Raw genomic sequence first — 23,209 nt, 5'->3', positions numbered from 1 at the left:
GTGTATGTGAGAGAGAGAGAGAGAGAGAAGGGAGGAATTAGGGTTGAGTTTGTTTAGATAGTGAATACAAAAGAATGGTATTATATTTATAGCAGAATGTATTGGTGTATTTAATTTGGTTGTTGGAATCACACGATTTCAGCACCAGCCACCTTCCTTCTGTTTACCAACACACTCTCAAATCCCAACTTGACCACTCATAGACCTTTCTTATAAACAAAATTAAATAAAAATATACTCTTTTAGTTCATAAATATTTTAAATATGTCTACTAGACTAGAGTCCATTTAAGACCGTTGTTGATTTTGGTGTTGGAAGCTCAAGTCGGCACCTAGAATATATGCGTGGTATTTTCACTCGTATAAATGTGTAGTTATATAAGTGGGAAATTGACTCAATATAATGTCGTTGAATTGACAACTGCTACTAAGTCGATTTACGATGCTAAGAAGTGTATCTTTCTTTATTTTAATGTATTTTACGAAACTTTATCGTAAATAGAATTAACATCACAATCCTGAGGTTTAGGAAGATTGGGTGCTTATGCTTCATATACTCTTTAATTAAATGTCTAAGTTTGAATATAACGAAAAGAAAATGGCCAATCAAGTGGTATCTTCTGATTGATGTAATTTGTTTTAAATGATAATTGTGTGGTGTATATTGATTATTTGGTATGTGTTTTGTTTGTTTCATGTTATGTGAACATTATTTATTTAAATGTTATAATTATCACTTATTATTCACGAATTCAGATCTTATTAATATTTCTTATACTATCACGCTAGTTGCTTATATGAAATAATCTATTTTCTTGGTGTGGTTTGTGAGCTATCAGTAAGAGAATTTTTTTTCCTCCTTTAGCTCTTAATTATTTTCATTAAGGTAAATGATTTTGTCAAAGATAGAACCTATTCATCACATAAGTTGCCTCTGAATATCTGCTTTGGAATCTTGGATATTAGACAAATGCCTATATAAATTAATTAGTTTAAAATGGAGTAATAATTTTTTAAAGATTAATCATGATTTAAAAGCTTGTAGTAAACCCTAGAAAGATCAGAGAAGTAAATGGATCAAACCCTACGCCATTCATTTATCTTCCCCCACCACGTAATAATTAATAATCCCTCCGTCTCACAAGAATATGCACTCTTTCATTTTTAGTTCGTTCTACAAAAATATGCACTTTCTAATTTTGGAAACTTTATTCTTTCTAATGAGGTGAGACACATTCCCCACTAACAAGTTTAATTACTTTTTTCTCTCTATATCTCTATTACTTTACCAATTTTGCATTAAAACCCAGGTCGAATCCAAAGTGCATATTCTTTGGGGATGGAGGGAGTAGTAACATTACTTTTTTAGATTTACTAGCCTTTTGATTGAAAAGATGAGATAAGAAAATTATATGATAAAACACATATTCAAGATTAGATAACTTCTTTTTCTTGTACATAATCAAATACTCCCTACGTCCCAACTCAAATGATTGATTTCTTTTTGGTCATTGTTTAGTGAAGATGTAATACATAGTTAAAATGAAAAGAAAGTAAAGTAAGAGAGAGATAATATATAAGAGAGCCGTATCTACATTATTCTCTTACTTACTTTACTTCCTCTCCACTTTAACTATTTATTTTCATTTTCCCCAAATACATGTCGTAAAGCAGTCAATCACTTGAGATTGAACGAAGGGACTGCTACATAATCCGATTAGTTCATCCCTAATGACGATCTATAAATTTATTTACGATAGCTCGATTCATATTCAAAACTACGATTAAATCGCTTTTTAATCGAAACAATCTCAAAATGTGAAAGTCTCATCCAACCCATACCCATAGTTAGGTAACTAAGTTGCAGTAACAAGAAACATATCTGACAAGTAAAGCCTTAGAGACTTCTTTAGTATAGCTCATACTTAACCCTAATGAAGATGTTTTCAACACAAGCCAAAATCTATATATGGAAATTGGAAAGCTATGCGAAAAGTTGAATTAAATGTTGAGTTGGACCACCGCACAGTGCACATCGTGGCCGGGCCCCCATGCATCTATATACTCATTTATTTTTAATTGAATACTTTAAGAAATTATTACTCTCATTTTATAAAATTTAATTCAATTTGTCATTGAACTTTTCTCTTTCATAGCAAACGTCAAACAACTACTTTATCGACCTCCTTTGTCAAATGTCTGTAAATGTAATCCAGTCTTAATTTCTTTACTGAAATAAGAATAATTAAATAAGGACAAATAAATAGCCGCCGCATATAATTTCGCCAAATTTTTGCAATTAAAACTCCACCAAATTTTAGATTTCCGCTTCAAATCTTGTTTCAACATCTACCACTTGCTTACAACAACTTAAAATTTGAAGAATAAGACAGCACAACTGATAAAACCGTCAGGAAAGAACATTGCATAAATTTTGGTATGCACAATATTGTTAAAAATTAGTAAGATGACAGATTATGTGAGAGTAGAGGGGCAAACAAAAATTTAAGATACAGAGAAATGAAACAAAAACATGTTCCTTTCTATTATCCGAGACAGCAACTAGAATTGAATTGCATACCTTCATGCAGTGGCATTGCATATCACACACTCGTTTAGCTCATCATCACATGATCAATTGACTGAAGCGCTTGATTGGCGAAAAAACGGACATCTACATCGGGGTCCTCAGCAAGCTCTACTAAGCTGGGGCGTATCGATTTCTCCACCACCTAAATAGTATGAAAATAACTCAGCTGGAGGGAGGAAAGAGAGTAAGGTAAGCTAAAGAAGGCACTAGGCAGCGAAGGATGAGGCAACTCACAGAATGATCAACGATGGGGATCATTGACTGCAGCACCTTTGCAACGTTAAACTTAATGTTGGGTACTCTGGATAATATTAGAATCGAGCATTTTAGTCATCAGAACCAGAACGTGTGCTATTAATCTCCATGGGTGGGGTGGATAGACAACTACCTGTCCTTTGATGCGGTGACCATAACAGGCAGCAAGTGAGAGCATGTGATCTCAGAACCCATAACAGGAGCAAGCAAGGCAATTGAACGAAGAACAGTCATCCGGTACAAATAATGGGGATTTTTTACCATATCTAGAACCTGAATGAAAATGAATTCAGCTCATTAGCCAATCTGATCGATGGCATATACATAGACAATGAGGTATTGTAAAATCAAACAAGGAACAGCCATCAGACAAAATCATGGATACATATCATATATGTGGGGAAGGGAATTGAGGTAATGTAGGAATCCTGGAGGAACATAAATTAAGGTTACAAACTTACCAAGCAAAGTTCAAGTAGGAACTTGCAGAATAAGAGTTGCATTGTATTCCAACAATGTAAAACCTTTTCTAATCTTCAGATAATTAAAATGCAACCGTGCCAAATATTAAAAGGTAAGGCATAAGAAGTAAGAACAACTAGGTTCCTAACATAAAAGTCAACTGCTGGAGACAAGCAATAAGTATTGAAGTTAAACTAAGTTACTTTACAAAATATACCTGATTGTCACATCTTTGGTACAGTTTGTAGAGCAAAGAGGCAATACAAAGCCATATATCTAAATTCGTAAGATAGCATGTAACTTGCAACATTAAAAGGTGCATATACTGCAACAAAACATAAGCAACCCCTTAGTTTACCAATCCCGAGGTTAGCAACAGCCTTTTCATTTATTAGTGTAAGAAACATGATTATGATAAGTGGGTTGGATAATAAGGCACAATAAAAGCAAACATTGTATGGCCGTTTTCACCCTGTTTTCTCAAAAACTCAAACTCTTTATTCCCCCCTACTTCAGGTCAGTGCAAAAGCAGAAGATAATATATCATGTGATTTTCTAAGACTTCTGCAACACATAAGAAAAACTTATAATCCAAAATCCTCATAGGCAAATAAATAGCCAGAGCAGAAGAGTTTGTATGAAAGGTTGGAGCATAACCCAACTGGTAGCTTTTTAAAAAAGTTTTCCACAACCTGAGGAATGATATGCTGCATTGCCCACTCTGGACCAAATTCTTCTGCCAGACGTTTCAGATTATTAGCTGCAGCATCTCTAATGGAGTACACCTGAACAAACGCCAAAGGTTATGAATGGACTAATAATTTCTAAAGAAACCCCACCCACCAGGAAAAAAAGTGAATGGAAGAGCAGAAAAGGGTGTGCATATGCATGAAAAAACGAATAAATATGGAACATGTGAAAAAAGGAATCTTCATTTTGCAATTGGCTAGAATGCAAAAGAACAGTCGCTAATCATACTTCTGGGCAGAATAGAGAAATGCAAAGAGCTGGGTATTCTTGGATGTCTCATCAGAGTCAAGTTAAAACTCCAAAGCTCAAATACATATGCATTATATACCTTTTCAAGTGTTCTCCACTATATGGCATCTAAAACGAGAGTAGCAATCAATATATGGTAAGACAATATAACATTTAAACTTTTTGTCAAGAAACTTCAACCTTGTCCTGTAGCCACTGCATGCATAGGGCACCGAGCTTTTCATCAAAAAATCCTACACCCAGTTGACTAGCCAATAAAGGTATATATTCTATGATAGCGAGCCGAACTCTCCAGTGCCTATCCTCTGCCAGCTCAACAATAGCTGGTAATAGAGATTGTGAGAGTAAATCAATTCCAATAACCTGCAAGTGCCGAAAAAACGATTAATTTGACAAAGTAACCTCACAATACAACAATGAGTCGAGCACCACACACCTGATTGACTTGATCTAGCTTGCTGATGATATTAAGGCGAACATCAGGAAATTCATCTTTCAAAAGTGAAAGAAATATGGGAAGAAGTTGATCAATTGTTGCATCCTGCATTATGACATTAACAACACAATCTCTATTAAAATCTACTGAAATTATGTCTTCATGCACTAGATCATGACATGCATAATCTATGGACAGGAGAAGGAAGTGAAGATGATATCACTTTTAAGCATTTAACCAAACAACTGAAGGGTTAGTGACTTGTGAGCCTACTATTTATATTACCAATAATTACAATACAGCACCATTAGCAATACAGTATACCATCTACACATATTTACAACCGATTCGGTAATGCAAACAAGCTTCAATATTTTTGCTATGTGAAACAAGAAGCTACTAGTTCCTCGTGAAAGGCTTCTGCTGTATCCAACAAACTTATGGCATCAATAAAAGAGTTGATATTCTGTGTACCAGACACGGGAAAATGAGAGGAGATGCAAGGATCCAGCAAGTCATGAGAACCAGAGAAATGTTTTAGGAAATATCACTAACAGAGGTAGTTACAAATAGAAGTTTATGACGAAGACAGCTAAAACTATACTACATCAGTAAAATGGATGACTAGGTACTGTCAATTGAACAGATCCTCCTATGTGCCATTATTTGAAACTGTGATTCTTATAAAGCACAATTATGAAGGCATCTTAACATGCCCCAGCAATGCATCCATGAGTAAACATAAATATGATACCACTGTCAACTTAAATTTGATATATATGTTTTACCTTCCCTAAAACGGGAGCCATCCCCATAATGACGGATGCCAAAGCAGACCTTACATGCTGTGAAGAATCGGATGACAACTCCTGCAAGCATTATCCTCCTCTTGTAAGACGGTGCAAAAAGACAGGTTTGTATACACATAGCAAAAAGATCAAACTTGATTTTAGCATCATGGTAGATTGGTAGTTACCTTTACACAGGGAAGAATATGTTGGACAGCCAGATTGGGGCTAACAATTCGACAAAACTTAGTCACTTTTCCCGCAGCTGCAATTCGGACTTCTGCTTCATTATCTCGAAGTATTCGGACATATGCAGGAACCAAATCCGTCCTTGAAACATCATATAGTTCAGTTGTGCAAATTTTGTATTCCAAAAAACACATAAGAAAACTAATGTCTACACTTATACGCCAACAAAGATTGATCATTGTCATTAGTAACGATCTCATTACATTTAAGAAGCTGGTACCTCGTACTCCTCAAAAGTGGCAAAAATAAAAAGTTCAGTCAGGTTGATGAGATAATTACAACACCACCAAAGTGCTACAAATTAGTATTTGTGCATATAATTGTTTTTGTCAAATCATTAACTTTACTATGTCTACACAAAAAAGGTCAGCTTTGTGTGATGGCTGCAAGTTATACTCCCTCCGTTTCCTAAAAATGAATATTTTTTTTCCTTTTTGGTCTGTTTCCTAAAAATAGAAACTCTCCATTTTAGGAAATGGACCCACAATCCACTAACACTAATTCCACTACTTTTTCTCATCTTATCTCTTACTTTACCCATTTTTTCTCTTCCTCTCTCTTACGTTACCAATTTTGCATTAAAACCTTTTGTTGTTTCCAAAGTTCATATTTTAAGGAAACGGATGGATTAATATTTATGGAATATTCCACTGAAAAAAAAAACAGAATGTTTTGGCTGAGGCTGAATGAGGGAATTTCAACAGATTAGACCGCCACCAGAGTGGTATAGTGGGTGTTTACAAAAGGCAACCCCCCTCCCCTACCCAGGAACGTAGGTGCCAGAAAAGCAGTCATATATTAACAGGAAATTTGTAATCACCCCTTATATCCACCATTAAACTATATTGTGAATTCTATCTTTTTGTTTCTTGTGGAAACCACAAAAGGTACATTTGTCATCCCGACAATTATTCAAGATTATGACAGTGTTCTCGGCTTCTCGCATAAAAGGGGGGCGAATAGTACTTTTAAGAAAAAGTCTAAGGGTAAGAATACATATTTCTTCGTCAGATATCCATAAAGCATCCACATTAAAAGGAACTAAAAATAGAGTGTTTAATCAGATGCAGAAGATTGAAAAAATAGAAGCCAGATATTGAACAAACCTAGTAGGTTCAGGTCCCACAGCCTCACAAAGCTCATACAATTGGTTGGCAACCATGTAGCGGACACGCCATGACTTATCCTAATTAATACAGAAAAAAATAGATCAACAGAAGTAATCGAGCAACATCCACTTGCAGAAAAATCATAATTGATGCTTAGCCAAAATAAAGTAACCTACAATGCAGCATTTGAATAACAGTAGGATGATGAGTCATAAAAGATTATAAGGGTTCCAACAGATTATTCAAACTTAAGTTCTAGACAATATTTGAAGCATTAGTAATAAACAATCCAACATATATGTAATGAAGCAAGTAGATAAGAGCTAATGAAAATATACCAACAATATCACAGCATATCTACTATTAGATCATACGTCATAGCTAGTAAAATGAATACAATTCAGTAAGTACCTGGGAGAAGTTGACAATCACGGGGAGAATGTGCCCAACACAATCTTGAGGGTCCAACAATTTCCCGAGAGCAGCACAGCCCTCAACAGCTAGCAAGCGAACAGAATCCTGATCTGAAAATATGAACTAAGTTCAAATTTACTTCACCATGCAACACTCAGATATTAAAAAGAAGACTACATTTTAATTTTTTAATAGGTTTTGATATAAAATATTATTTTTGCTGAACAAAATTATAGCACTAATATCTGCAAATATCTAAACCCTGCAATCTACCAAGCACCAAATTCTGAATCTTTAGAGATTATGCCAGGGCAAGTTGTATGATTGTACCATCAATCACTAACAATCTACGAGTTCTGTGAGATGATTAATATTAGCTGGACGTATGATTTTACCATCCTGCGTAAGATCCTCGAACATGGACATGATGTCGCTTTTGAGATATGAAGCTTCCACAGTGGCAGCAAATTTTCCCAAATTTCCCGCAGCAGCCCTTCTGACCATAGGCATATCATCTTGACACAACTGGCTATAAATTGATCTTAATTCTGTCTTTAGCATCTCTGAGGCACTACGGTAAGCAATATGAAATAGTCCACAAGCCGAAACACGAGCTGTAAACCACTCACCAGCTGCCAGCCTCTGTTACCAAAACAGAGCAAGATAAAAATGAAATGAAGAAATTGCACATTCTTGAATGCTTCACTACCAGAAAAACAAGTTCTATAAAAGTGCACGTGCAAGGAAGAAGAATAAGATGATACAAACAACATAGGACTAGCATACTTGTAAATAAAAATCCAAATTCAAACACCAAACCCAACTCACATTGCAAGCCATTTTAGGCGATAATCAAGAATTAATGATCAAAGCGATTTCAGTTGTGCTTCCAATATACTATACATTAAGCTATAAAGAAAAGTTAAATAATTAGTAAATTTGGATACATGATGAAGACAAGGCTGATTATTATAAGAAAATTAATCAAATAAACCAAGATCTACTCAAATGTTAAGCTCAAAAGTCCCCTAGGAAACCATAAAATGGATTTCAAACTTGCAAACAAATGTAATAAAAAATACTCCCTCCATCCCAAGATAAGCGAAGCGCTTCTTTTGGGCACGGGATTTAAGGAATGGTATTTAAATAAGTTAAAGTGGAGAGAGTAAAGTATGTGAGAGGGAAAAGTAGAGGAGATAAAGAGAGAATAAAGTAGGTGGAGAATAAAGTAAGAGAGATGACTTTTTGCTAAAAATGGAAATGGCTCACTTATATTGGGACATCCCAAAAAAGGAATACGACTCACTTATCTTGGGACGGAGGGAGTACTAATAAGCTTCTAGTGATTATACATCTCAGCTTAAAATTAAATAAAATGCAGACAAGGTATATAAGAAAGGAAACAAAATTTTGCAATCAGGCATCATATATGTCTGAAGAACGATAATATCAAGAATGAAGTTATGACATTTGGCTACAAACTAACATAGCTAAGCAGATTATTTCTAACCTTCACGAGTGGAACAAAAGAATCAACCAAATCACTTGCTTTCATCTGTGTTCCGATTCTGCACAATGACTCTACAGCTTTATCCCTCACACAGGTCTCCTCCACAGTACAAAGGGTTTCCAGTGGGAGGAGCAAAACGTGTGCATGCTCCACCCCTCCAACGTATGGAACGAAAACACCCAATTCTTCAGCCATAGCAAGGAGCACCTCATCATCATCGTCATTGTTCTCGCTCAGAAATGGTATCAACTCTTTTCGAGTCCTTGCCTCCCCCAGTGCACGTGCAATGGTGGATAGTCTTCGTATAGAGTTCAGTCGGAGTTGAATGTCATCATTCTTGAGCTCATCTATGAGCACCGCTATTGGATACAGAGGCTCCTCCACCATCGCCATCCAACCAAAATATTAATCTTCCTTGAAATTAAAAGCTTCACTGAAGCATCGTGAAATAATAAATGTTTAAAAGAGCTGCTTCATAACCAAGGGATGACATGAAAGCCTTTAGAATCATTGAATTTTGTCCACAAAAACTAGAAAATGAAAGGAAACCTGTAAGCCATGCACAAGATCTACTCCTACAATAAATGTTACAGAGAGAGAAATACATGATTTATGATAATTGATCGTAAATTTCCGATTACACTCATTGCCATAATTTAAATGAAGATGTAACACTACGTAGCAGAGGATAATGAAACGTTCCCGAATGCAGAACACCACATTTTATTTCTGATTATGATTTAAAATTTCCATAAAATTTCAGCTCGCCGCAATCTGTGAATCGGTAAAGATAATTACTGTCGCCTCATCCTCCATGTAAAGAGAATCAAAGGCAAAACAGAAGGAAAAGGAAAATCGAGAAAATCGAAGATCTGGAAAATGTAAATCCGGACAAGGGCAAAATGAAAAAGAGAAAAAAGATAAGAAGGATAGAGAAACATTTACTGTGCGTGTACAGAATGTATACATCCATGCGTAGAAGGGATGGGTAAGGTGAGAGAGTTACCGCTACCGGAGAAATGAGTTCCAGCCGGCTTCCCGCAGATTCGAAGGTTGTGAGAGACTGTGTGTGTTTTCGGAACAAATGTAGTTATCGCGGGCCTCTTAATTTTGTGTTTTTCTCTTTTGTTTGGAAGTCGCATTTATAGGAGCTAAAAACGGGTTACGAGGTTTTTAAAATCCCACGTAAATCGGATCCGCCCTTGGGCCATGGCCCGTCCTTTGTGACTGCCTTCTTATTTTATTTTACTATTTTATTTTGTGGATGGTTATGTGTTATTTTGATTGAATTTTAAACCACTGAATTTATCGTTTTTCTTAAAAAAAAATATGTTCAACTGTAAAAGATTATTCAACAGTTGATTTTTTTTTCGACTTGATTGAATATGTGGTACAGGGTTCAGGATTTTCGAAAGTTGGTTAAACTTTCAAATCCGAATACAACAAAAGTGAAATTAATTGATTCGATTACATCCCATAATAATAAGTATTAGTATATTTGTTTTTTAACAATTCATTTCACAAATATGGAATTGTTATATTAGCATTATTATAATGCAATTTATGAAATAATATGCTATTCGATTACATCCCATAATAATAAGTATTAGTATATTTGTTTTTTAACATTCATTTCACAAATATGGAATTGTTATATTAGCATTATTATAATGCAATTTATGAAATAATATGCTATATATTTTATGTGAACTTTTTATATGAGAACTACTATGTTGATTCTGATGCATGTTTGACACGTTAAGAAATATTATTAAATTTTTTAATTTCAGAAAAATCAATGTTTTATTTTTTTAAAAATTTTAAATAATTAAATAAAATAATATATTACTTTATTTGTTTGTAAAATAAAAATGGCAACAATATTTTTAATGTGTTAAAATTAAATTAAATATATAAAATCGTACAAACAACCATTTTAAACCATAAAAAACTATGACTAATATGCCACCATTTATACATGTCACAAGATGTTAATAAGCTATAAAGTAAGCAAAAATAAACTTCATATCAGCATTAAAACTTAGACCAAAATTACAACTTACAAAATTAAACGGTGCAAAAGGAAGCAACATGAAAATTTGACCTGACATATACACCAGAATAAAAATTCAGTGGTTTAGACATATTATGACTATTGCCACATGATATGTTTAATCAATTGCAATTTCAAAAACTAATTAGACATATCATGTGATAACATGTCCGAACTAATGAATTTTTACTCCACGAGCCACACCCATGTCATCGTGCTCGTGCCCACGTGGTCCGAACCGAGATCGGCCTTCTACTAATATCCAAAGGCTCTACACCACCTTCATTCCTTGATCCATTCTCACCTTTTCCATCCGAAGCCATCTCTCTCTCATCAAATACTTCATTTCCCTCAATCACTCCCCCTTCTGAATCCGAGCTCGATCCAGAGAATGACCTCCTAACAATATTCTTTGACTTCAATTCCGTACCAGTAATCTGCTCTTTGGGAGTGGCCGGATCCCCCGACTCCGATCGAGACAGTTCCACCGCGATTCTGGCCGCGGCGGCGGCGTAAGCGGCCGACTCAAAAGCCGCTTGCGCCGCATCCGCCACGTCCTTGTACTTTCCCCTCAGGCTACCACTTTCTCTCTCATCTTCCGCCTTCTCCTCAGATGAACTCACACTGGCTTCCTGCAGCATTAAAAATTAAATCCATACATAATTGATTAGGATGGAAATTGAATCGTTTATTTTTCGATTAATGCTGGATTTATATTTTATACCACTGGAGTTTCTGATGTAGGAAGCTCAATGCTGTTCTCCAAAGCGATCTCCTTAAGCACCTTCATCTTGTTCTCCAAGCTCGGCATCCTGGTCGATAGCTTCTGTATAACCTGCACTTGAATTAAATTGATTAATTCAATGTAAAATCTACTTTGATCATTGATTCAGATTCAACAGCAATGTTACCTTGGGATTGACTCCACAATTATTGCGCAATTCAACGGCGCGAGCTGCGAATTCCCTCCCGAATCGAAGAGTGAAGATCGATCGAAGCTCCTGCAGCTCCGGAAAATCTCCGCATCTCGTCGAAGCGAAGATCAATGTCGAAACCGCTTCGAGCAGCTCCTCTGGGCAAAATCTACCATATAAAGAAATAGAAATTGAAGTCAGTGTGAATGCGTGCGGATTATCGTCGTCATCGGAGAGAAAACCAATCACCAACTTGTTGTGTTCGAAGAGGCTGACTCTTTCCACAAGCAGATGGCAGTATCCTTCCAACACCACGAACACATCCAACATGTTCTGCTCCTTTATAACCTGCTCCACCTATCATCATCAATTGAGATCTAAATTATTCATGAAGCCATTATTGAAGGATTATTTCACTATTAATGGCCAATTTACGTAAAGGAAGAGAAAATAGTTAGGGGGTATATACCCTGAGAAGAGCTCTGTCGTGGGTGTTGTTGGTGAGGAATTGAACGACGTCGGATCGGGCGACGGAGCAGCGGGCGCGGCGCTGGTTCTTGAGCACGGCGAGGCGGGAAACGGCGAGCGACGCCGTGCCTTTGAATTTAGTGGCTTTGAAGCTTCTCCCGAGCAAAGCATCCAGTTTCTTCCCCATTCGACCACAAAGTAACAAAAGCTAGGTGCTCCTTTGCACCTTTTGTTGATTACGCAGGCAGTGTGTGTGTGTGTGTGTGTGTTTATAAATACTTTTAAGGTATAAAAGCAGAAAATCTTGACGTTTTGCAATAAAATTAAACGCGTGTGTGGAATTTCTTGGTGATTAAGCTTAAGGGATCTTTTCCATATGGGAATGGGGAGATATGCATACGCGTTAAGTTCGAAAAAACTGAGGAGCTTCGCAAGCGGTCCTATTGATATGTACTTACATTTAAATTATATAGTTCTTTTACATTTTTATAGAATAGCTAATGTAATTTAATGGTGAGTGACACTAATAATTTTGGCAGTGTCCTCGCTATTTTGGGGATCTCTACGTTATCTACAAGAAATTTTCTTATATCAAACAAAATTCGTGGGATATTCTTTATTGCTTATGTAATAATGTCTGCGCTCAACAATAACAATATATATTAATTTTATACATGGCATATTCAGATGAGGACATAGAGCTTTAAGTTTTACACATTTATAATAATGATAGTACGTAGTATTTAAATTGTTATTTATAGGAACAAGTATATATGACCGCAGATATATATTATGTTTGATTAACTAGTTGTTTATTTATGATATTGGAATTCATGTATCATTAGTTGTATTTTGTACAAGTTTAATTTTATGTCGACATTATGATTTAAAGCCCAGTGGATTAAATAATTGACCGGATTAACTTTTTTTTGGGATAAATATTTTATTGCAATTAATCATATTATATTAAGTACATGATTTACATTCATATGTGAGAGCACACTCTTAAAAAGAAGCCCATATATAAACGTGAAGCTACACATAGTATATGTGTAGATAGTGTCTTATTTAGAAACTGTAGACATATACAAATAAACAAACTTAAACAAACATTAAATTGTTCCGCGCATATTGTTTTTTAGATCAAACCCTAATTAATTACATGTATCAATCAATCATCCATCCAATTGCCTATTAGCAAGTTAATAGAATAGCCAAAAGCAAGTCCGAGTTTGGTGGCCAGCTTACATCAATCTTCAACATGCATATAATTAAATACATATATTAATCGACATACCCACCCAAAATAAAATATTAACTTCATATATAAACAAAAATATGCATACACACTCTGTTTAGTCCAAAAAAGTGAATGATACCAATAGCATCAACACTTAACTTGGAACACATGCTTTATAAAATTTTGCAGAAGCAAACACGAAAAGAATAGGGCGTTTTCTAGTTTTACGGCTAATGTTTGTTTTTCAATTGGGAAGAAATATGAGTGCCAGATAAGTGGAAATTTTCTTCTTCTCAGCCCCATAAAGTAGAATAGACAAGAAAAATTGACTTGCTATAATCATTCAAAGTTTGTTTGAAGTAACCTCAATTTACAAAATGTCTAGAAGGGGTGGAAACGTTCTAGAGATCATTTAATTTGTTTGTGACGTGTGTGCTTAATTTGATACAACAGTTCAAACGCATGTATATAAAGAAACTTTATCACCTCATTTCATACAGAAAACAAGAGAAGAGAAAGATATTCATCCAAAGTGTTAATTCCTTTTTCCAAATGCTAAAAACAAAACATAAGCATTAACTGGAAACAATAAATTGATTTACAATTGCATATGTCCCTTGGAGTCAATTTGGAAGGATATATGCATTTCACTAATTCAATCTCTTTTTATTTTGTTTAAAACAAGGGTATCTACTAACGGTGACTATTTTTATTTAAGACGGTTTCAAGTATACGACCCAATTTTAATCTTTTGATTTTATAATATATATGCACTTCTTGTGGAAAAGGTCAAACCAATAAAACTTCCACAGAACAATTATAAAATTACATGATGGCCTATTATATTATATGGACCACTCCAAATGAAACCAATGCAATATACTAACTCCTTAATTGGCCCAAATTCCACCTATGGTCTATACACTATTTTGAGTGAGATACAGCTATAATTAAGTTAATCAAAACATAATTTAAAGAAAGAGTAAGGTATAAACTTCCAAATTTAAATAATTCACTTTGAACTTTAGAGCATCTTATTATTTTTCTAGAAATATGCTAGTATTTTTTAAAATCTATAGTCACTATTTAAAGTGTACACAATAATTAGGCAAACTCAGCTCATGTGCAATACCAACCACACAAAGAGATCTAGCTACTTGAAAAATAATGCACTTCAGTTTTGTTCTCTCTTAACTTGGTCAGATCCTTCAATCATTGTACTATACTACTAATGCATGAATTATATTCTAAAAGAGAATCTAAAGAAACATGGAGTAGTGTATTTTAATGACACTCAAGAGGGATCACATTCATCTTGGAAAAAAAATAGTAATCAATTTATAAATAATTGTTCTTCATACATATTTATACATAATAAAAATATACAGTAAACTTAATTTACTACATGAAATGGAATAAACACAACACAAGGCTAGACAACAAGAGAATAATTTTATTGAATGAAATTAAAACTGAAAATTTTATTGCTATATTGTTATCTGCGCTTTGAATGTGAAAGGGTTAGTGTCACAGTCTTCTCAACGACACTGATCACCAAAGATTGAGTCTCTCCTGCAATATTTAAGGACCAAAGTAGTATAATTTACATGTATAATTTTCTCTTAAACTAATTCCGAACAAGTCCTGCATTATTAATTAAATATACTAAATGCTGTATTTCGATTGAACAAGATTTTCATTAGTACTTTTTTTTCGTAAACTAATGATTGAGGTTATGAACCAATGAGCAAACACACTAACCATTCATCTTGTTTATAATCTCAGCCACTCTTTCCCGGCACCGTGAACACCGAAAATCGGCCATGAACACTACTTCTTCAACCTTTTTTTTAGGCAAAATCAAGCTATCAAACAAACTTGAACACGCAATAAAGTTGTGTGAAAACAGAGAGAAATTATACTAACAAGAGGTATGGCCAAGGACTCCACGGAAGCTACGGTGGTGTGGGGGCGGACACGGCCTCTGCCGCCTGTTGCTTTGACTGAAATCTCATCCACTTTCCGGCTAACAAGAGACATGATATTGCGACTTTAAAAGAACCATAGATAAGTCGAGGCTTGCAACTTATAATTATATAGTGATATAGTACTCATAGAGTTAAAACGTGTCAATAAATTTCCTGAATGATGAATGATTGTAACACATTTCTTTTGGGTCAAGTTAAAGATGAATAGAGTGAGTTAGGATCTGTCTCCCAACAGGTGATGGACAGGTAGTTGCTGTCCTACTCTTCCATAGTAGACTATGTATGTTTTATTTCTCGTAATCATGCAATCATCTATTTCTCACAATAATTTCATTTCACTTTATTCAACCATTTCATAAGTATTAGAATTGAGATTATGACTGCAATCCTCTTGATTTGAACTACCCTAATTTTGAACCTGGTTTGGCTGAAAAGATTAGATGCATTTGGCTGAAAAAGAAAGGACCCACATTTACTTATTCGCCCATGCCATTTATCCACTGGGTCCCACCTAATCCATTATTCCTCCACACCACATTCATCTCATACTTGAGAGCTTGATTGTTTTGAGACCTCCAAACTGAATTTGGAATAAATTTTAATTCGGTTGTTCTTCCATTTAGTAACTTATCAGGTTCATATTTCAATTAGTATAACAGAACAACCACATATCACATATATATAAATAGATAGATAGAGGAGAACAGAATATAGAAGATAATATACTTTCTATAAGCCTGTAATCTTATTTACTACTGTTCCAACACATTTACAAACGCAATCCTTAATCCCATCATCTTATTATTCTTCTCCATACCTTTTAATCCTGCCACCATAGGGATAAAACAAATAAGTAAATGCCACACTAAACTAATTTATCAAAAACAAACAATTCCTAAAACCCTCCTCCCAACAGGGAGAAAGGGTAGGACGGTGGAGGATTACCACTCTCCTCCGCCCCCAACCTTTCCAAATAACCAAAACCGTCCGCCGCCTCATTCGCAGCGCCACTATTCGACGGTAGCAAGCCGCCACTTCCATGGCTGGGGTCAACACCCCATGGACTAGACACACTGGCGTAATTAGGGTGGTCTGGCATCATCATAGGCGTGACGCCTACATTAACCCGGCCATGGCTCAACCACTCCGGAGACAACATATCCAGCGACGGAGAGGACCGGCAATAAACGTCTTGGTCGAAGTTTCCATCCGGCGACGAGATGGGGGTGGATTCGGCCATTGTGCTTGGCTGATCTTGATCATCCTCACTCTTGATGGAGGAGCCGGAGAGTGCCATCCCGGACAACGAGTTGGACGAGGACGTCGTGATCATGAGCTTCCTCTTCTTGTCAGAGGTCAGGCGGCGCATCTTCTCCTTCTCGAGCATGATCCGCGGCAGGATCTCGGGGTCTTGCACGACTTTGCAGAGGAAAGTCATCATTTGTTGGGGTCTTCTCTCTGTTGCCTCCAGCCTGCGGTTCATGCTCTGAAGCTCCTGATCGAGGCTCTTCTGCTCCTGCTTCAGCTTGGCGATCTCTGTGATTAGGTCTTCGTCTTCGTCCTCTTCCTGCTTGATGTGGCTGCAGCCGCTTCTGCTGGTGTGTTTCCGCCTCGCGATGTTGCAAAGTAGATGCGTTTGGCCGCGTAGGAACCACTCGTTGGCGAACTCCCACCTGTCGGGATCCACCTTTCTGAAACCCTGATGCAAATCAATGGTAAAGGACAAGCCAATTTTTTCATTAACCAATCATGAAATGAAGGGGAGGAAGGAAAGATGGAGAGTAGACAGCATGTCATTTGATACAAATCTTGATTAACTGTAACCTCAGATTATTGAGACAGCTAGTGTAATTGCTAATCTGAAATGTGAATCTCCATCAACATTTCACAATATAAAAGTGATCAGGCTCATTAATTCCTAGTTTCAAAACTTGGATATTATTCAGAACCAACCATGCTTCTTGTCAGGGGAAAGAATTAAACAGAACCAAATATTTGGATAGCACAACAACTTCTCTCGACAGTATCTATCAACATATAACAGAAAATCTATAGAAATTCCCAATAATACAGAATGTGTATATTAATAAATGATGACAGCTGCTAGTGCTGAATGCTCTGGGAAATTTGTCTAAAACAGATTGATCTGGACTGGCCCCACCCCCACGCTCACACCCACGCCCGGGCTCGGCCTCCTAAAACTAGTAGTATTTCATTGGGAAAACCTTTCATCATCTACAACATAAACTAAATATTCAGGAAATGTTAACTGTTTACATTATTTGACCAAGAACTCTTAATTCTTATATACGAAGTTTATACTTGTCTTTTCTAAATGGAAACATACGCTTTTACTAATTAGTCCACCTAAATATAGCAATGCAAAAACTAAAACAATGAAGATTCCCACAATATCTCTCTCTCACCGCCATTGCCGACGGCCTCCACACCACAGCACAATCGAATTTCACACTATGTGAATCCTTTTCGCCGCTCCTCCCCCAAAATTGTTCGCTCCAATACCTGAAACGTATTGGAGTTGAGGACCATATTGATAGCCAATATCGAACCTTCATCTTAATTTCTTTCTGCCCGGGAGAGAGATATCAGGGGAATTTTTATTTCTTTTCATACCTAAATGGCTCAGGTGGAAGCAACCATGAATATTGATAAATCCGCTAAAATAAAAGCTCAGACCAGGCACATTTAAACAGTAACAGTTTGAACATATGGTCTACCTATTCCTATATTAATTAAGTACTCCACTCCGTATGGTTTACATGATCACAGATAATTAGAATTTAATAGCCTAAACACATAATTATAAAGTTTAGTCAATTTAATTGAATACATAAATTTCCAGTGAATCTATTCTATATCTGTCATAGTAGTACGGGCGTCTTTTATGATTTGTATTCATTGATTCAATAAATAACGCCAATGAATTAGCATTCCATTTAAGAGATTAATAAGAGTATTCACAATCACAAATTTAATTATACTCCTAGATATATAAAAACAAATTAGATAGATAATCTACCCTTCACTTTTACTCCACCGCAGCAGACCTAATAATTTCATTGTCCATGCAGGAGAGAGAACTTTCTCGCCATTGATTGACTTGTTGAATACGGTTACTCTCATCAACAGAAAAACTCAACTGAAAATTACATTCAGAAAACAATTATTTTTTTCCCGGCAATATAGTTCACCCAAATTATTTTCCAAATCGATCTCAGAAACAAAATTCACCAATAACATACACTCGTCAACAAAATCCGCGTTAAATGTTTTTACAGATTTCACCAAATCACAGCGAGGGATAGAGAATTAATCAAAAAAATAGGAGGCGGCAAAAAACTCACATAAGTATTGAGCTGGCGCACGAAGCTGGAGAAATTGTGATGCTTAAAATAGGCCGGCAAAATCCTCTGCGAGAAATCCAACGGCTCCAAAACGATGAAACTATTGTTAGCCCTCCCCCACGCGATGAGCCGATTCGTCGCCGGATCGTTCACCATTTGGTACGTTTTCATCACAAACGGCGCTACTGTATTATTACTACTGCTGCTGCTGTTATTATTAATCTCCATCCCGCGCATAATGGCTCCGACCCCCACACACAGATATAGAGAAGAGAGGGACGGATAGAGAGATTAGAGCGAGGGTGAGAGAGAGAGTAGAGAAGAACTACACCATAAGGAACAAGTCACTCTGCATTCAATTGTGATGGTGAGAGGACACCATGATATAAGGTGTGGGCGGGCTGGGCCCTACGGGTCCGGGTCGGGCCATGCACAGTGAAGCTGAAAAAATGAAAATGTGGTATCGGGTCAGATATTTTGGGAGGGTCACGGGATGGGCCCCACAATTTAGCCCTTTTTGCATCGTGAGTTATGACACGTCATGGTCTCTCATTTGAGGGATAGATATTTTTGCGGGGACTTGCGCTACACGCGCCTTCGGTGGAGCGTTGTAGTGGGCCCTCCCTGGATACTGCAACGTGTCGAGTGTCGGAGGGAAGACGCCAAAAGCGGAGTTACAGCTACGCGAATCACGCTCGATATAGTTATTTCTATTTGCATATTTCGCCTCTTGTTTATTGGTTTTTTCTGTTTTTGGACCATCTGTCTTTTTTCTTTTTACAGTTCAAACAAAACATTACTTGATGAAAAGGATAAATTTCAATTTCTTATTTTATATGGAACGTAAATGATACTGATGACCATGTTTGCCATAGAAAAACATCTTCATTATAATGAAATTATAACTATTTTTGCACTCATCTCATCTCAAATAACGAATTTTTGTTTGAAAATAACAAAAATTGGTTTATAAATTGATTACATTTATATTTTTATTTCCCCCTAATTGAATGTTGCTTAAAAAAAGGACGAGAACAAGCAATGTGTTAGACCATTCACAATAGGAATAGTCCAGCAATAGCCCAGTCATAGCCTAGCAACTGCCACATCATCAACACTAAAAATCCTCCTGCCACATCATCAAAACAAGCAAATAGCCCAGCAATAGCACAGCCATAGTCTAGCCACGTAATATCCACATCACTATTAACAAATATATATAAAATGAAAAAATTAACAATCACACAATATACGAAATTTAATTTACGAGACATATACGGGAAAAGTTTAATAATAATATTAAAATTTAAAAAAGTACCATAATTTAAAAAAATACATTAATTTTAAAAAAAACACAATAATAAAAAGGAGTGCCAATTCACTCATCGTCTCCGTCGCTGTCGCCGCCTCCGTCGCTGTCGCCACCATCGCCGCCGCCGCCGGTCTCCCTCCGTGCCGCCTCCAATTCGTCCTGCAGGCTCATGAGCAAGGTTTGAAGCACGCTCTTCTCCACGGGATCCGTCGCCACCCGTCATTCGGCCATCGTCTTGATCAACTGAGCGCGCGTTTGGGCGCGAGCGAAGAATTTGAGATCCTCGGTGGATTGGCCAAGGGGGGATGCCGACTGGACCTCCTGGGAAGCCCCGGCGTTCCCCCTCGCCTCCCGCTGAGCGCGCTTGCGCCCCATCGGGCGATGTCGGCCACCGACCGAACGCGGCATGGGGAACTCCTGCGTCGTCTCGGGTGTAGTTCAGTCGTTGCTTCTTCGGCCAGCCAGAGTCGACACCTACTCGGAACTTCTCGGACTCGTTCAGCACAAGATAGCAGTTCCAGTAGGTGATGTCCTTGTATACCCCCTTCAGTGGGAAGGCTTTCTCAGCTATTCTCCTGCAGTCCTCCTCCGTTTGGCCACTGCTCATCATGCGGAGTGCGTTGGTGTACAAACCCGAAAATCGGGAGACCGCACCCCTGATTCGGTTCCAGGCCTTCCGGCAATCCTCCCCGTTGCGTGGCCTCCTCTCCGGGCAAAATCTCATGCAGGCTGCTGCTATCTTGCCCCACATGTTGACGATCCTCTGCTGGTTCGAAACGAGAGGATCGTCGCAAACACTCACCCACGCCTTGCAGAGCGCGACGTTCTCCTCGTCCGTCCACCTCCTCCGTACCTCCTCCTCACCCGGCTGCGATGACTCGCCGACCTTCTTCTTGCCCTTCTTCGCGGGGGCGCCACGCACCCGCTCTGCCTCCCCTTCAACGAGAGTTTCCGGAGCTCCGGGAGTATCAAACACCAAGTCATCTAAGGAAAAACTATCAAAACCCAAAGGCGTTTGGGTCGATGTGTGCGATGAACCAGTCGAAAAATCTAAACTGGGGCGATAGACATCCCCCGCCGTCGCTGGGGACCCCCCATAAGTCCACTGTGTAGCCGGTACGACCCCCGGAGTCCCCTGTGTCGGCGGTACCCCCCCGGGCATCATTTGCATCCCGGGTGCCCATCCCGTTGGTGCCCACCCCGGTACCGCCGGAAACCCCCCCGGCGGACTCCCCCCCGTTGGCATCCCGGAATACATCTGCTGTCACGGGTACATGTTGTAGTACCCGGGCATCTGACCCCATCCACTTCCCACGGGGATCGACGGAGTTTGTGACCCGCTACTCCCGGAACTAGGCTCGTTGTTGAGATCCATTTCCCTTGTTGATCTTGTACAGAAATTAAGATAGAGAGAGTACTCGTTAAAACAAGTGGTGTGAATGAAAATGACGAGCAAAGCGCGTATATATAGTGTTTCGGAAAAAAAAAATTAAATTTCGCGCTAGGCGGTACGCTGGGCGATCCGGGCGCTGCAATAGCGCCGAGCGGACCGCCCAGCGCCATGCGACCGCCCAGCGCTGCGCGGTTTCTCTCTCCATTCGCCCGCTGGGCAACAGTAATAGACCGCCCAGCGAACCTCCTAGCGCCGGCGCTCGGCTGGGCGGCATTGTGGATGGTCTTAGGAGTTGATCATTACTACTACTTCCGTCCCTCTGAAAGTTTGTCCCATTTTTTCATTTTCGTCCGTCCCCCAAAGTTTGTCTCATTTCATTTTTTTTACCATTTTTTGTAGTGGACCCTATATTCCACTAACTCATTTCTACTCATATTTTATTATAAAACTAATATATAATAGTAGGACTCACAATCCACTAACTTTTTCAAATAACTTTTCATTACATTTCTTAAAACCCGTGTCGGGTCAAAGTGAGATAATATTTGAGAGACGGAGGTAGTACTATATAGGAAAGAGAACACGACTCACAGAGTGAGGTCGAGAGTACCTCTTCATCCGCAATCACCATTCTTAGAGGGAGAAATTAAGGTTTGTAGATAACCCTTAAAGATAGAGATAACACAATAAAATTTCATATTTTAGATTTTTTTTATTTTTATGTATATAAATGACTTTGTGTACCAGTAGAGTGTATAAAATTCAAATTCATTTTTTATTAGTTGTATTACAATGTAGTACCACATTAAACTAGAGTGAGCTATATATGAATTTTAAATATTTGAATTACTTCTTTAGGATAAAATTGAAAAATAGCCACTTCAGTAATTCAAATATTTTATCATAGGAAGGCTCGCTAATACAGAGAAAACATGAGAACTCATCCCAAAAGACTAACCTATTATGAAAGAGAGCTCATCTAGTCTTATATACACCATATTAGTTGTTCTCACTACTGATGTGAGAATTGAGTCCAGAACATTCGACCCTCTTTTAAGGGTCAATGTCCTCATTGGTCATGGCTGGTTCTTTACCAGGCCACCACTCGAGATGGCTGGTTCTTTACCAGGCCACCACTCTGAGTTCTTGTTGGTCACGGACACGCTGGTCACGACGGATTCTTTGCCCGACCACCACCCCGAGTCGGCCCCAAACATACTCGTTGGTCACGACGAGTTCTTTGCCCGACCACCACTCCGAGTCGGCCCCAAACATACTCGTTGGTCACGACGAGTTCGTTGCCCGGCCACTACTCCGAGCCGTTTGGGCTCTCAATGAAAGAATCAATTGATACAGACCAAACATGAGAACCCATCTCAAAAGACTAGTCTATTAGGAGAGAGAGTCCATTTAGTCTTATATACACCACATCAGTTGTTCTCACAACCAATGTGAGAATTGAGTCTCTAACACTCGCATGTATACAATATAAATAAAATAATATCATAGGGAGGCTCGCATGTATATAATTTGACGCTTGTCCCTATCAAATCATCGATGTAAAATAAGGTAAGAGTGTAAGTAGAATATAACAACATTATTTATTTTTTAAATCTTTATCCTTCCATAATCTTAATCATGTTTTTTTTTTCATTTTTGTCGCCG

At 37.7% G+C, this 23,209-nt stretch overlaps 3 protein-coding genes across 6 annotated transcripts; all 3 read right to left on the bottom strand.

Moving 5' to 3' along the window:
* Positions 1-2,398: 2,398 nt before the first annotated feature.
* On the bottom strand, positions 2,399-9,932 carry LOC121772062 (serine/threonine-protein phosphatase 2A 65 kDa regulatory subunit A beta isoform-like). Of its 2 annotated transcripts, XM_042169006.1 has the most exons (14): positions 9,818-9,932; positions 8,812-9,244; positions 7,697-7,943; positions 7,299-7,411; positions 6,885-6,964; positions 5,718-5,859; positions 5,530-5,610; positions 4,742-4,846; positions 4,486-4,668; positions 3,999-4,091; positions 3,524-3,631; positions 2,978-3,117; positions 2,824-2,890; positions 2,399-2,731 (listed from the first exon to the last, which is right to left on the bottom strand). In XM_042169006.1, exons 2-14 carry the CDS (start codon positions 9,202-9,204, stop codon positions 2,615-2,617), a joined length of 1,869 nt encoding a protein of 622 aa, XP_042024940.1. In that variant the 5' UTR covers positions 9,205-9,244; positions 9,818-9,932; the 3' UTR covers positions 2,399-2,614. The 2 variants fall into 2 exon arrangements, with proteins under 2 accessions (XP_042024940.1, XP_042024941.1); XM_042169007.1 differs by lacking the exon at positions 3,524-3,631.
* An 886-nt stretch (positions 9,933-10,818) lies between these two features.
* Positions 10,819-12,657, bottom strand: LOC121770577. 2 transcript variants are annotated; one of them, XM_042167315.1, is made up of 5 exons: positions 12,248-12,648; positions 12,032-12,135; positions 11,776-11,947; positions 11,589-11,699; positions 10,819-11,496 (listed from the first exon to the last, which is right to left on the bottom strand). In XM_042167315.1, exons 1-5 carry the CDS (start codon positions 12,431-12,433, stop codon positions 11,074-11,076), a joined length of 996 nt encoding a protein of 331 aa, XP_042023249.1. In that variant the 5' UTR covers positions 12,434-12,648; the 3' UTR covers positions 10,819-11,073. The 2 variants fall into 2 exon arrangements, with proteins under 2 accessions (XP_042023249.1, XP_042023248.1); XM_042167314.1 differs by having other exon boundaries at positions 11,776-12,135; positions 12,248-12,657.
* Positions 12,658-16,185: 3,528 nt separating this feature from the next.
* LOC121772207 (heat stress transcription factor C-1-like) lies at positions 16,186-19,201 on the bottom strand. Of its 2 annotated transcripts, XM_042169217.1 has the most exons (4): positions 18,840-18,932; positions 18,515-18,634; positions 17,901-17,997; positions 16,186-17,173 (listed from the first exon to the last, which is right to left on the bottom strand). In XM_042169217.1, the coding sequence occupies exons 2-4, from the start codon at positions 18,616-18,618 to the stop codon at positions 16,370-16,372; spliced, it is 1,005 nt and encodes a 334-aa protein (XP_042025151.1). In that variant the 5' UTR covers positions 18,619-18,634; positions 18,840-18,932; the 3' UTR covers positions 16,186-16,369. The 2 variants fall into 2 exon arrangements, with proteins under 2 accessions (XP_042025151.1, XP_042025150.1); XM_042169216.1 differs by lacking the exons at positions 17,901-17,997; positions 18,515-18,634 and having other exon boundaries at positions 18,840-19,201.
* Positions 19,202-23,209: the final 4,008 nt, after the last annotated feature.

This window comes from Salvia splendens, chromosome 16, assembly GCF_004379255.2.
Source record: "Salvia splendens isolate huo1 chromosome 16, SspV2, whole genome shotgun sequence".
Lineage (NCBI taxonomy): Eukaryota > Viridiplantae > Streptophyta > Magnoliopsida > Lamiales > Lamiaceae > Salvia > Salvia splendens.
Note: the sequence above shows the minus strand (reverse complement) of the source record. Positions and strands in the feature narration are given on the sequence as shown.

Excerpts from the sequence above, each read along its gene's own strand:
- LOC121772062 (XM_042169006.1), bottom strand. The coding sequence starts at position 9,204 with ATGGCGATGGTGGAGGAGCCTCTGTATCCAATAGCGGTGCTCATAGAT. Across the intron at positions 5,860-6,884 it reads GTGGGACCTGAACCTACTAG|GACGGATTTGGTTCCTGCAT; the intron begins GTTTGTTCAATA and ends TGATGTTTCAAG. Across the intron at positions 4,669-4,741 it reads AGCTAGATCAAGTCAATCAG|GTTATTGGAATTGATTTACT; the intron begins GTGTGTGGTGCT and ends CGGCACTTGCAG.
- LOC121770577 (XM_042167314.1), bottom strand. The coding sequence starts at position 12,433 with ATGGGGAAGAAACTGGATGCTTTGCTCGGGAGAAGCTTCAAAGCCACT. Across the intron at positions 12,136-12,247 it reads ACGACAGAGCTCTTCTCAGG|GTGGAGCAGGTTATAAAGGA; the intron begins GTATATACCCCC and ends TGATGATGATAG. Across the intron at positions 11,700-11,775 it reads ATTGTGGAGTCAATCCCAAG|GTTATACAGAAGCTATCGAC; the intron begins GTAACATTGCTG and ends ATTCAAGTGCAG.
- LOC121772207 (XM_042169216.1), bottom strand. The coding sequence starts at position 19,076 with ATGCGCGGGATGGAGATTAATAATAACAGCAGCAGCAGTAGTAATAAT. Across the intron at positions 17,174-18,839 it reads TGCGCCAGCTCAATACTTAT|GGTTTCAGAAAGGTGGATCC; the intron begins GTGAGTTTTTTG and ends GATTTGCATCAG.